The sequence below is a fragment of the Callionymus lyra genome, chromosome 2 (assembly GCF_982586985.1).
Source record: "Callionymus lyra chromosome 2, fCalLyr1.hap1.1, whole genome shotgun sequence".
Lineage (NCBI taxonomy): Eukaryota > Metazoa > Chordata > Actinopteri > Syngnathiformes > Callionymidae > Callionymus > Callionymus lyra.
This window is the reverse complement of record NC_141819.1, coordinates 8,510,921-8,524,607: the sequence shown is the minus strand read 5'-3', so window position 1 is coordinate 8,524,607 and position 13,687 is coordinate 8,510,921. Positions and strand designations below refer to the sequence as shown.

At 37.5% G+C, this 13,687-nt stretch overlaps 1 protein-coding gene across 7 annotated transcripts in view; it reads left to right on the top strand.

Annotated features, from left to right (window-relative positions):
- The first annotated feature begins 455 nt into the window (after window positions 1-455).
- LOC148085243 (protein NLRC3-like) overlaps window positions 456-13,687 on the top strand; it is a 72,573-nt gene continuing 59,341 nt past the window's right edge. For 6 of the 7 annotated variants that reach the window (XR_015710494.1, XR_015710493.1, XR_015710492.1 and 3 more), the window contains exons 1-10: window positions 456-562; window positions 2,305-2,395; window positions 2,464-2,598; window positions 3,287-3,421; window positions 3,890-3,959; window positions 4,109-4,301; window positions 4,419-6,222; window positions 8,185-8,358; window positions 8,970-9,143; window positions 11,741-11,914. Coding sequence is in view for 3 of the 7 variants with exons in the window: in XM_087783380.1 (XP_087639506.1) it covers window positions 523-562; window positions 2,305-2,395; window positions 2,464-2,598; window positions 3,287-3,421; window positions 3,890-3,959; window positions 4,109-4,301; window positions 4,419-6,222; window positions 8,185-8,358; window positions 8,970-9,143; window positions 11,741-11,914 (2,990 nt within the window). In the remaining 4 variants the exon portion in view is untranslated. The remainder of the gene's footprint in view (window positions 563-2,304; window positions 2,396-2,463; window positions 2,599-3,286; window positions 3,422-3,889; window positions 3,960-4,108; window positions 4,302-4,418; window positions 6,223-8,184; window positions 8,359-8,969; window positions 9,144-11,740; window positions 11,915-13,687) is intronic. The other variant, XM_087783379.1, reaches the window with a different exon arrangement.

Below are 13,687 nucleotides of genomic sequence, written 5' to 3'. Positions count from 1 at the left end.
AAAAAACTGTAACATAGTTACTATGGGTGCAACTCCCTTTACAAGTGGCCCAGCAGACTTCAGCTTTCCTGACTCCAAAAACTTGCCTTGTTGGAGGAAAGTGAGGCCTTTTACAGACAAGGCCTACTGCCCCCTGCTGTGTGGAGAGCACATATTTTTTTTCTCGTTGTACTAGTTGCAATGACAATAAATCACTAAACGGAAAGAATCATTTGTAGAACAATGGTTATGAAGATAAAGGGGTTCATGTTGTTTTTGGACAAAGAAACTAGAGATGCTCAGAAATTATGTATTTTTTTACTTTTAAATCCCTGCAGGAGAGAAATGAAAGCACGTACAGTCAATAACATCTTAAATGAAATGAACCAGAACACAAGGCTTGGTAACAGTCTAACAAGAAAGACCGGTTTCATGAGTCACAAGCTTTCATTCCAGTCTAACCCTTGATACCAGCGTCAGAAGGAGTTGATCAGTGTCTTGTTCCATCAGTTCTGGTCAGAAGAAGCTGAATTCTGCTCCAACATGGACCAGAGACCACAGAGAAGAGGAAAGCTGCAGACAGGTCAGTGACTCTCTGACTCTCACACAAGTCAGCAGTTGATGAAATGAAATGAATCACAACGAGACGATCCATGTTGATGTTTTCACAAACAACTGCAGCTAAATCTACAAATGATGACGCAGAAAATCTGAATCTGAAGACATTCAAACATCTGACATCTGTGTTTGTGTGTCATCATGTGTCCTGTGTGTGTTTGTATACTGTACCTGTGAGTATTGTTTTGTGTCTACATTTGTGTCTGTGCTTTACTGTGTGTGTGTGTGTGTGCGTGTGTGTGGGTTTGTTTGGGTGTGTTTGTGTATCTGTGTGCTTGGGTGTTTTTGTCCGGTCGAGCCGTGACATAATAATTATGAAATAAGAAAAAAGAAGAGAATCATTTGGTGCAATAACCATTCATGTGACATGAACAGCAGCCAATCAGAGCTCTCTTCTCTTTCAGTGTGTGCGCAGCAAATTTATATTCATCAAGAATAATAATGGCGTGAAACTTGACTTCCTGACAGGTTTGAAGGTGTCTTATGTACATATTTACTGCTCAGATCCACGTTTATCAGAGACACATTAATATCAATATTGATTGAAACTAAACACATGTTTGTAGATACAAGAGTGGATAATAAATTATTTTCAAACTTAAAAATATGTTTCTCATTCACTAAACTAATAACCTTTATTTATTAAGACAACATGATGTATATGGAGTTGTTTTCCAGGCATTTCACACAATTAGGAAAAAACGATTAGGAATTATAAGATTGTTTTTATAATGCAACAAACACAGTGGGATCCTTCAAGTCTTCTCTACGAGAGTCACAGACGTTCTTGTGAAACAACATCACGTCAGTTATATCAAAGTGAAGCTGCAGAATGAAAGCAGCTAAAGCCGGTTTCCTTCATGTGATCACGTGATCAGAGCTATATCCTTAAAAACACACTTAAATAAATACACCATCACATAATAACTTCATGCAAAGAAAAAACGTTCATTTTAAAAACATAGTAAGAATAAGTACATGTGTTGAGCAGGTGAGCCACAAATTCTAATGAAGCTCAGAGACGATCTGACTATCATCATCATCATCATCATCATCATCATCATCATCATCATCATCATCATCATCATCATCATTATCATCATCATCATCATCATCACTACAGTGCTTTAAGTTACTGATTTACAACAAGCAAGCAGTTTAATAGCCTGTAATGACACGTCTGTAGGGGGCGCACTGAAAAAAAACACCAAGAAAGGAGAAGACTGGAGCTCCAAGCAGCCTATTGTTCTCCTTCAATAACTGCAGGCAGGTGGAGCTGATGAGATGGTCTGGTCCTTCAGGTGAGTGCCGACAGGAGGGGTTGAAGAAAAGGGCTGGACTTTCTTTAGGAAGATTTGTTCTAATGGCTCAAAAACAAGGACCAGAAAGCCTGAGATCTCAGTGTGGACAGAGATTTTACCGAGCAGAGAAGCTGCTAATGCTGGATAGTGGACGCCTCGTTTCATAGATCCATCTGTGTCTGTGGATAGAAGATTCCTCTGCTGAGGAACAGATCTGTCTGACCTGACACTCGTTTAAAAAACATGCTCCATCTAACCCTGCCTGTAGAGGGCGGAGTGAGAAGTAAAATCTGTTTTCCTCTAATGAAAACAGGACATTATGAAAGGATTGATTATAGTTTTTACACTATGAGTCGAGAACAACTTTTGATGTTGACAAGAATGTCATGAGTGTGTTTGTGTGAAGGTGAAGACTCTGCTGAGACTCATGGTGAGGACAGAGACTCCTTTAAATACCCTCAGTGTGAGGAGCACGATGAACAGACCAGCACTCAGAGGTGAGACAAGGACCTCCAAGATTGTCCTCCATGTCTTCATTCTCACTCATTCTACTTCTGTGTTCAAGATCAAAGCAGCAGCAAGAACCTGCTGGACCTGGACCAAGATCTGGACCAGAACCCTGCTGTGTGTCTCTGAAAAGTGATGCATCGATGGGGATACCCATCGACTTCAGAGGAAGTGAAGAGTCTCCAGGTGTGAGGTGAGAGTGAACACGTGTGAGTCTACCAAGGTTGCCGACTGAGCCCCGTCATTAAAGTGTTTGTAAACAAGTCACCCAACAGGTAATGTTCATATATAAGGCGCACTGTTGTTTTTAAATAAGTGAATGGATGGCAAGTTTGCTGCTGTAGCAACAGCACAATAAATAAATAACGGTTATTAACATCAACACCGAGGCTCAATCCCTGAACTCCTGCTTTAAAGCTGTTGGTTCTAGTCATGATCCATTCAGGCTAGTGACGCCACTGGAGCATGAACTTGAAAAAATATCCGGGGCTTCTTAAACACAGACATTTCTTTCACGCTTCGTCATTGCTACCGCAATGTTCTGTCATTACGCGCACTACAAATCTAGCGTCTGATGGTTTGACTCGGATAGTTTTTTTTTTTTTAAGATTTCTTTATTGAATTTTCAAAGTAAGAAAAAACACACCACAAATAAAGAAGGAAAAGAAAAACAAAAGATACAGATAAAACAATAAAAGCTCAGACTAAAGTTCAGTTGACATTTCTCTTCTTTCAAGGAAGTCAAATGAACTCAAAATTTAATAAATATGTCCAGCTTGTTCTTTCTAAAAAAACATGTTCTTTCGTAAAAAGTCAATCCCTTGATCCATTTTGAGCACCTCAGTGTCTTCATTCTCACTCATTCTACTTCTGTGTTCAAGATCAAAGCAGCAGCAAGAACCTGCTGGACCGGGACCAAGATCTGGACCAGAACCCTGCTGTGTGTCTCTGAAGAGTGATGGTTCAATGGGGAGATGGATCAGGTTCAGAGGAAGTGAAGAGTCTCCAGGTGTGAGGTGAGAGTGAACAAGTGTGAGTCTACCAGGTTCAAACTGACACATTAAACCAAATAACTTCACTTCACTCTTAACACCAGCAGGGGGAGATAAAGACACAATTAAAAACCTCAAACGTTGCTTTCACAGTTGTAGTGCAGAGGTGGACATGTGCAGCAGTGTGAGGACATCTAGTGGTTCAGCTGGTGAATACCAGGATAGAAACAGATGAGAGTTGATCAGAGTTGTGTTTTCATCAAGATCCAGCAGGAGGAACCAGAATATGCTGGACTGTCTTTCAATAAAAAGACCAAGAATACTCATTTTTATAAAATAAAACAATTTAAAATAAACATCTTAGCTTGACAAAATTTAAGTTCTAATGGAGATGTATGTGGGTTTTAAAAGGAACTTTCTAGTTTACTTATGATAAGAACCTTCAGCACGACAAGAGTTTATTTACAGTTTGATTTCATCTCTTCTTCTCAGAGTGGACCATCAGAACTCAGAGCTTCTCATTGGTCAGCAACATCCCTCACAACTGGAAATCAAACGGCTGGTATGTTCATGAACTAGAGGAGGTCTTAATCCTAGAGGTTCCTTCTGTTCATCATCATTCAGTTGAATCCAAGTTAAAGCTAATGGTCTTTTTGGTTCTTGAGATGATCTACTATCACTCTGAGTTTCTTCTCTGTGATTCTGTTCCAGTCACTGGAGAGAAACTTCTACAACTATATGCAGAAGGAGCTGAAGAGAGTCTGGAGGTTTGTGAGTCCAGAGACTCCACAGACTGAGGAGGAAGATGAGAAGTGGAGAAGCATCAGAGAAGAATTCCTGAAGATCACAGTTCATCTCCTGAAGGACATGGAGGAGGAGGATCTGGCCGAGTGTCTGTGGAGCAGTAAGAACATGTGAACAAACATGATGAAGATGAAGAACACTTGCATCAGATCTGAAGATTTGACTCCATTTTCGCCTTCTACAATCTTCTGACTCGTGTGACTTATGTCTCATTCAGGAAGTCTTGCTTCGGAGTGTGGAGGACGACTGAAGAGGAGCCTGCAGAAGAAGTTCCACAGTGTGTCTGAGGGGGTCGCTAAAGCAGGAAACTCTGCTCCTCTGAATGAGATCTTCACTGAGCTCTACATCACTGAGGGGGGCACAGACCAGGTCAACCAGGAGCACGAGGTCCGACAGATCGAAGCAGCCACCAGGAACCAGACCAGACCAGAAACCACCATCAGACAAGAAGACCTCTTTAAAGCCTCACCTGACAGAGAACGACCAATCAGAACACTGCTGACGAAGGGCGTGGCTGGCATTGGGAAGACCCTCCTGACACAGAAGGTCACTCTAGACTGGGCTACAGACGAAGCCCACCAGAACTTCCACTTCATATTTCCTTTCACCTTCAGAGAGCTGAACCTGCTGAAACAGAAGAAGTTGAGTTTGATGGAACTTGTTCATCTTTTCTTTCCTGAAACCAGAGAATCCAGACTCAGCAGCTTTGAAGGACTCCAGGTTCTGTTCATCTTTGATGGTCTGGACGAGTGTCGACTCCCTCTGGACTTCCTCAACAGTCGGCGCCTGATAGAAGCTACAGAGTCCACCTCAGTAGATGTCCTGCTGACAAACCTCATCAGGGGGGATCTTCTTCCCTCAGCTCGTCTCTGGATCACCACACGACCTGCAGCAGCCAATCAGATCCCTCCTGAGTGTGTGGACATGGTGACAGAGGTCAGAGGGTTCAATGACCTCCAGAAGGAGGAGTACTTCAGGAAGAGGTTCAGAGATGAGGAGCAGACCAGCAGCATCATGTCTCACATCAAGAGGTCACGAAGCATCTACATCATGTGTCACATCCCAATCTTCTGCTGGATCACTGCCACAGTTCTGGACATGTTGAAGAGCACAGAGACAGGACAGCTGCCCAACACCCTGACTGAGATGTACATCTACTTCCTGGTGGTTCAGCTCAAAGTCAAGAAGCTGAAGTATGGTGGAGGATCTGGGACTGACACAGTTTGGGATCATAAGAGCAGGAAGATGATGAAGTCTCTGGCAAAACTGGCTTTTGAGCATCTGCAGAGAGGAAACTTGATCTTCTATAAGTCAGACCTCACAGAGTGTGACATCAACATCTCAGCAGCTTCAGTTTACTCAGGAGTGTTCACTCAGATCTTCAGAGAGGAGAGAGGACTGTACCAGGTCAAGGTGTTCTGCTTCATCCACCTGAGTGTTCAGGAGTTTCTGGCTGCTCTTCACGTCCACCAGACCTTCATCAACTCTGGAGTCAACCTGATGGAATCAAAACTAACATTTAAACGTCCAAGTTTGTTGAAAAACAAAAGTCAAACAGAATGGTTCTACCAGACAGCAATAGATGAAACTCTGAAAAGTCCAAATGGACATCTGGACTTGTTCCTGCGCTTCCTTCTGGGTCTTTCTCTGCAGACCAGCCAGAGTCTCCTTCCAGGTTTGTTGACACAGACAGGAAGGAGCTCCTGGACCAATCACAACACAGCAGAGCTCATCAAGAAGAAGATCAGTGAGGATGTGTCTCCAGAGAGAATCATCAACCTGTTCCACTGTCTGAATGAAGTGAAGGACACTTCTCTGGTGGAGGAGGTCGAACAGCAGCTGAGATCAGGAGGTCTCTCCACTAAACAAATGTCTTCCTCTCAATGGTCGACCCTGGCCTTCATCTTACTATCCTCAGAGGAACATCTGGACGAGTTTGACCTGAAGAAATACTCAAGAAATGCTTCAGAAGAGGTTCTTGAGAGGCTTCTGCCGGTGGCTCAAGCTGCAAACAAAGTTCTGTAAGTTGTTCAAACATTTCTGATGATATGAACTAAACATGAATGTTTGATTTACTCTTTGATGATTGTTGTGTTTGTCATCGTGTTTAACAAACTGATCCTAATTTAGACAAACCTTCCTCAAATATTCATACAAAATCTGATGGTGATTTTATGATGTATTTAGTTCATTCTTGTCAAATAGACAATTGAAAAGTAAAGATGTTACGTAGTTTATAAAAATATCATCTTAATAAATCATTGTAATGATAAACAAACAAGCGTCAACTTTAAATGAAAATGAATAATAATCAAAAGAACATATTTCAAAGTTGAATGTGGTCAGAATGTGGGACTATCACAGCACTAACAACTGCTTTTGTCTCAATGTTTTCTTGGCTTGTTCCCTGAATGAACTTTTGTGTTTGTTCATCTTCAACTGAAGGACATGAAACACACAAACATTGCTGAGTTCATCATTCTGCAGCTGTTGACCAATGAAATACTTGAAGACAGAAAGTCAACCACTGACTTATTCTGTAACATTTGCTATTGGTTCATCCTTCTTGGTCAGGGCCCTCTCATCCCTGATGCATTCAATTGATGTGAGACAGAGGATCAGTGATGAAAACATAAATTCTGAAAGACTCAGAGAAACACAACACAAATACATGTAAACATGTTTAAAGACTAAGAAGAGTTTTGATTCATGTTTTATGATCAGGAAAAAGGATGTCAGGTCAGCCTGGAATTGAACCCTCAACCTGTTGCCCACTGACATTAGTAGAAACATGTGGCCTCATTAATTATACTGCGTATACACAAATGAATGTGTACACAACATTTATTTATAGTAAATAAACTTGAAGTTAGCATGTATGACCTTCACAGCAGCTCTGAGCCTGATTTCTACAAAATCTTCATCTTAAAATGACATGAAGTTTCTTGAATGAAACAAAACCACGAAGGTTACATCAATTAAAATGCAGCTTTATTTAACTTTACTGTTTCATACAAAAGGTCAACTCTTGCCTTTTTCCCAGGAAAAGTTTTCTATAAAAATAAACAATAAAATCAAAGGGGTTTGTTTTCATAGTCCTCTTTGTCCGACTGCATGTATTTAATTTAAAATATTCATGTCAGGTATTACTTTAAGCTTCTTTTAAAGCTAAATATGTTCATAATTGTCATTTCCTGTTGGAGCAGTTGAACCTATTTTCAGCTCATGAACTGAATATTGAAAAACATTTGCTTTGTTTTTTATGCAAGTAGATCAGTGTCATCAGAGAATTGAAGGATTGAATTTAACATTTAATTTTTATTAAAATGTTGTATTTTTAACCATAGAAATATTTTCTGAATCATTTAATTAAATCATTTGAATATATATTTTATATTGGATTTTAAACACTTTCACATTTGTATATTAAATAAAAAAAGCCACTTGTCAAAAATATTGAATCTTGAATTTTTTTCATTTTATGTATTACTAAAATAACAATATTAAACTATATGTGTGTAAAAAGTTTCACTCCATTAAAAAATATATTATTATTTTTCAATGAAAATAAATTCAACCTTTAATATACAAATTATTTAATTATTTAATAATCAATTATTCAAAAAAGTAATTCAACATTTGAAAGGTTGAAACCATTCAATATTGTGATGACACTGATATACTTCCATGGTTTCTCTTCATCTGGTCCATCAACATCAAATCAACCATAACATGAACACATTCAATCAAACACTTGTTGATGTTCAAAAGTCCAGCATGAATCAATGACGTGTCAATAGTTGGTATCAAAGGTTTGAAAGAAACTTTGAATGAACTATATTAGAGAGGAAGCAGACAACAAACCACAATTGAAGATCTTATCAATGTAAATAGTTGAGTTTGTCTTTAAATAAACTCTTTAAATTCTTGTCAAATAGAAAATTGAAAAATTCACTTGTTGATGAAACTCGTCTCTTTCACAGGCTGGACTTGTGTCTACTGTCAGGGAGAAGTTGTTCACTTCTGTCCTCAGTCCTCAGCTCTCCGTCCTCTAGTCTGACTGAACTGGACCTGAGTGTCAACAACCTGTATGATACAGGAGTGGAGCTGCTGTCTGCTGGACTGAAGAGTCCACACTGTCACCTGGAGACTCTCAGGTCAGAACATCATCTTCTCTCGTCATGTCTGGTCCACAGTTCATCTGGTTTCTTGTCTCTCAGGAGAAATGAAGATATAAATAAATGTCATGATTCTAATATCTGGAGAGAAACTAGACGAGTGTCGTCTCAGCTCTTGTTTCCTGGTTGATGAAGCAACTGAGCCAGATTTCCTTGTTCGCAGACGATGTGTTGATAAATGTCACTTCCTGTTTATTATTTATTTTCAGCTCATGAACTGAATGTTGAAAAACACTTTATTTTATTTTATTTGATTAATCAAGATCAAGTTGATCACATGAAAACATTCACTGAAATACGTGTTCATGTTCCAACAATTCAGCATAAATCAATGATGTCTCACTAGTTTGTAGGAAAGTCTGTTTTTCTAAAGTAAATATTTAACAACAAACCACAACCTCAACATTGTTGTTACTCCTTCTTCATGTTTGTGTTTCTGTCGTCATGTTCAACATTTCACCCTCATTTATACCAACCTGATAAATATTCAAACAAACATGTGACCATGATCTTGTGAAAGTAAATAGTTGATTGTTTTTAAATAAAGAATAGAAAAAGTCACTTGTTGATGAAACTCGTCTCTTTCACAGGCTGAGCAACTGTCTACTGTCAGAGAGAAGTTGTTCACTTCTGTCCTCAGTCCTCAGCTCTCCATCCTCTAGTCTGACTCTACTGGACCTGAGTGACAACAACCTGCAGGATCCAGGAGTGGAGCTGCTGTCTGCTGGACTGAAGAGTCCACACTGTCACCTGGAGACTCTCAGGTCAGAACATCATCTTTTCTACATCATCAAAGCTCAAATGTAAAGTCAGAGGTGGAAACACGAGTCAAAGTCTGTCATCACTTTGTTCTTCAGTGAAGCAGCTCATAGATACATTTGTATGTTTGTGTAGCAGGTAATGATGTTACGTAGTTTATAAAAATATCATCTTAATAAATCATTGTAATGATAAACAAACAAGCGTCAACTTTAAATGAAAATGAATAATAATCAAAACAACAGTCGTTGCATATTCTTTATCCAGTGTTCTCGCGTCATCTGTCTCGTAGAAGACAAAACACTTTAGAGTGGAATCTTGAGGTTTGTCTTTCATTTGTTTTCATCGTTTGTTTTTTCCACCGTTGTTGTCTCTGTTCTTCTCTTATAGTTCATCTGTTGTTCATGAGGTCTACGACTATTTTAACAGTCGACTGGTCACCAAATATTGAAACCATTAAGTCGACTAATTGCATCATTCTTACATTTTTCTTCAATTTTTCATGAAGTTTCTTTTTATGAAACAAAACTACTTTACTATTATTTGTCTTGTGACAGAGAAAACACTCAGAGTGGTGACTTTGACTAACTGAACCACATTAACGAGTCATTTCAAATTCAATTGTTTACATAAATGACTGTTTTTATTTTAATTTAATGTTACAACTGTGTGAATAAAATCATTATAAAATAAAGATCAATAATACAATTATAAATAACTTAATTTCACTGACACCTACGTATAGAAAGTATAGTTTTGTAAAAGCATCAGTTAACAGTCAAATCATATATTGATGATCATTTTAAAGACGTGGTTAAAGTCATCATGTGTGGTGGATGTTAAGAGATCAATGAAAGTTGATGTCATTTGCTGTAAGATTAACTTCAAATGTGAAGAAGATATTTCTGTTTGATTATTGACTCTTTCAGGTAGTAGATCCAGAAATGAACATTTTATTTTGTAACATTTAGGAAATCCATGTGTGGTGAGTTGTTTGTTTTTGTACAGTGTAGGCTGCCCACATCGTGTACTGACACTATTGTTAACTCGTCATCTTCATCAGCCGCTGGTTACAGAATCAGAATCAGAAAACCTTTATTAGTCCCGCGAGGGGAAATTCGGTTACGACTTCTTCACCCTCATTTAGAGGATTAGCGCCCCCACAAACAGGACAGGAGAGATGAAGTATTGACGTGACAACCAAGTGTGTTGTAAGAAAATATCAATATTTGTGCTCAGGTTATATACGGGTGTGAAAACTAACATGTTGGTAAGAAATGTCTTTCTCCAATGATTTGTGAGGCTCATCTACAACTACTTCACTTCACACTGAACACATGTGTCTCCATTTCTTGTTGAGTCCATTGTGCTGATGGTATCTGTGATCATTCTCCTGACATGTGACTGTTGCAACAATCAGTCTCATCAAGTTGATCATGGTTTTCAACATTTTCAAGGTCAAACATTAAGAGAGAAAAGTGTAGATTTCCTACTTTGAATATGACATGTTGATAAATGTCACTTCCTGTTGGAGCAGTTGAATCTATTTTCAGCTCATGAACTGAATATTGAAAAACATTTGCTTTGTTTCTTATGCAAGTAGATCAGTGTCATCAGAGAATTGAAGGATTGAATTTAACAGTTAATTTTATTGAAATGTTGTATTTTTTTAACCATAGAATTATTTTCTGAATAATTGTATCCAATAATTAAAATATTGAAAGGTTGGTTTTGTTTTCATTGAATAATAGAATCATTTTTTACACTTAGAGTTAAATATTCTAATTTATAATAATTCAAAAATAAATAATCTTGATTCAATTATTTTTCTTACACAGACTGATACGTCTATTACAGGCAGAAACCACAGATTGATCTTGAGATGTAGTGAAATACTTTTTAAACTCCAGACCTTAAAAAAAAGTTTACACGTTGTCAGGAAAATATCTAAATAGATGTTTTGATGTCACATGATCGTCTATGTGACACATGATTGGCTGAAAGTACGATCAAGTAGCTCTTTTGGTTTTGTCTGGTGACACTGTTATACCAGCATTTATATTGGATTTTAAACACTTTGACATTTTTATATTTCATTTAAAAGGATACTTGTTAATTACAATATTAAACTCTATTTGTGAACAACTTTGACTAATTTAAAATATCATTATTATTTTTCAATAAAAATAAATTCAACCTTTAATATACAAATGTATTAATTATCTAATATTCAATTATTCAACAAAGTAATTCAACATTTGAAAGGTTGAAACCATTCAATATTGTGATGACACTGATATACTTCCATAGTTTCTCTTCATCTGGTCCATCAACATCAAATCAACCATAACATGAACACATTCAATCAAACACTTGTTGATGTTCAAAAGTCCAGCATGAATCAATGACGTGTCAATAGTTGGTATCAAAGGTTTGAAAGAATTTTTGACTGAACTATATTAGAGAGGAAGCAGACAACAAACCACAATTGAAGATCTTATCAATGTAAATAGTTGAGTTTGTCTTTAAATAAACTCTTTCAATTCTTGTCAAATAGAAAATTGAAAAAGTCACTTGTTGATGAAACTCGTCTCTTTCACAGGCTGGACTTGTGTGAACTGTCAGAGAGAAGTTGTTCACTTCTGTCCTCAGTCCTCAGCTCTCCGTCCTCTAGTCTGACTCTACTGGACCTGAGTGACAACAAGCTGCAGGATCCAGGAGTGGAGCTGCTGTCTGCTGGACTGAAGAGTCCACACTGTCACCTGGAGACTCTCAGGTCAGAACATCCTCTTTTCTACATCATCAAAGCTCAAATGTAAAGTCAGAGGTGGAAACACGAGTCAAAGTCTGTCATCACTTTGTTCTTCAGTGAAGCAGCTCATAGATACATTTGTATGTTTGTGTAGCAGGTAAAGATGTTACGTAGTTTATAAAAATATCATCTTAATAAATCATTGTAATGATAAACAAACAAGCGTCAACTTTAAATGAAAATGAATAATAATCAAAACAACAGTCGTTGCATATTCTTTATCCAGTGTTCTCGCGTCATCTGTCTCGTAGAAGACAAAACACTTTAGAGTGGAATCTTGAGGTTTGTCTTTGATTTGTTTTCATCGTTTGTTTTTTCCACCGTTGTTGTCTCTGTTCTTCTCTTATGGTTCATCTGTTGTTCATGAGGTCTACGACTATTTTAACAGTCGACTGGTCACCAAATATTCAACCATTAAGTCGACTAATCGCATCATTCTTACATTTTTCTTCAATTTATCATGAAGTTTCTTTAATGAAACAAAACTACTTTACTTACTTTAAGCTTCTTTTGAAGCTAAATATGTTCATAAATGTACATTGAAGCCAATAAGTTTTGTTTGTCATGTCTTTTACTGAGACTCCAATTCATTCAGCAACAGTCCAAACCAACAGAGTCAAAACAACCATCAACAGTGACTTAAAACATAAAACAAAAAAACAGCAGATCTTTGTTCACTTGATAAGTATTTTGCACACGTCAGTATTATTAAAGGAATCATAAATACACTTGTCTTGTGACAGAGAAAACACTCAGAGTGGTGACTTTGACTAACTGAACCACATTAACAAGTCATTTCAAAGTCAATTGTTTACAATAAATGACTGTTTTTACTTGAATTTAATGTTACAACTGTGTGAATAAAATCATTATAAAATAAAGATCAATAATACAATTACAAAAAACTTAATTTCACTGACACTCACGTATAGAAAGTATAGTTTTGTAAAAGCATCAGTTAACAGTCAAATCATATATTGATGATAATTTTAAAGACGTGGTTAAAGTCATCATGTGTGGTGGATGTTAAGAGATCAATGAAAGTTGATGTCATTTGCTGTAAGATTAACTTCAAATGTGAGGAAGATATTTCTGTTTGATTATTGATTCTTTCAGGTAGTAGATCCATAAATTAACATTTTATTTTGAAACATTTAGGAAATCCATGTGTGGGGAGTTGTTTGTTTTTGTACAGTGTAGGCTGCCCTCATCGTGTACTGACACTATTGTTAACTCGTCATCTTCATCAGCCGCTGGTTACGACTTCTTCACCCTCATTTAGAGGATTAGCGCCCCCACAAACAGGACAGGAGAGATGAAGTATTGACGTGACAACCAAGTGTGTTGTAAGAAAATATCAATATTTGTGCTCAGGTTATATACGGGTGTGAAAACTAACATGTTGGTAAGAAATGTCTTTCTCCAATGATTTGTGAGGCTCATCTACAACTACTTCACTTCACACTGAACACATGTGTCTCCATTTCTTGTTGAGTCCATTGTGCTGATGGTATCTGTGATCATTCTCCTGACATGTGACTGCTGCAACAATCAGTCTCATCAAGCTGATCATGGTTTTCAACATTTTCAAGGTCAAACATTAAGAGAGAAAAGTGTAGATTTCCTACTTTGAATATGACGTGTTGATAAATGTCACTTCCTGTTGGAGCAGTTAAATCTATTTTCAGCTCATGAACTGAATATTGAAAAACATTTCCTTTGTTTCTTATGCAAGTA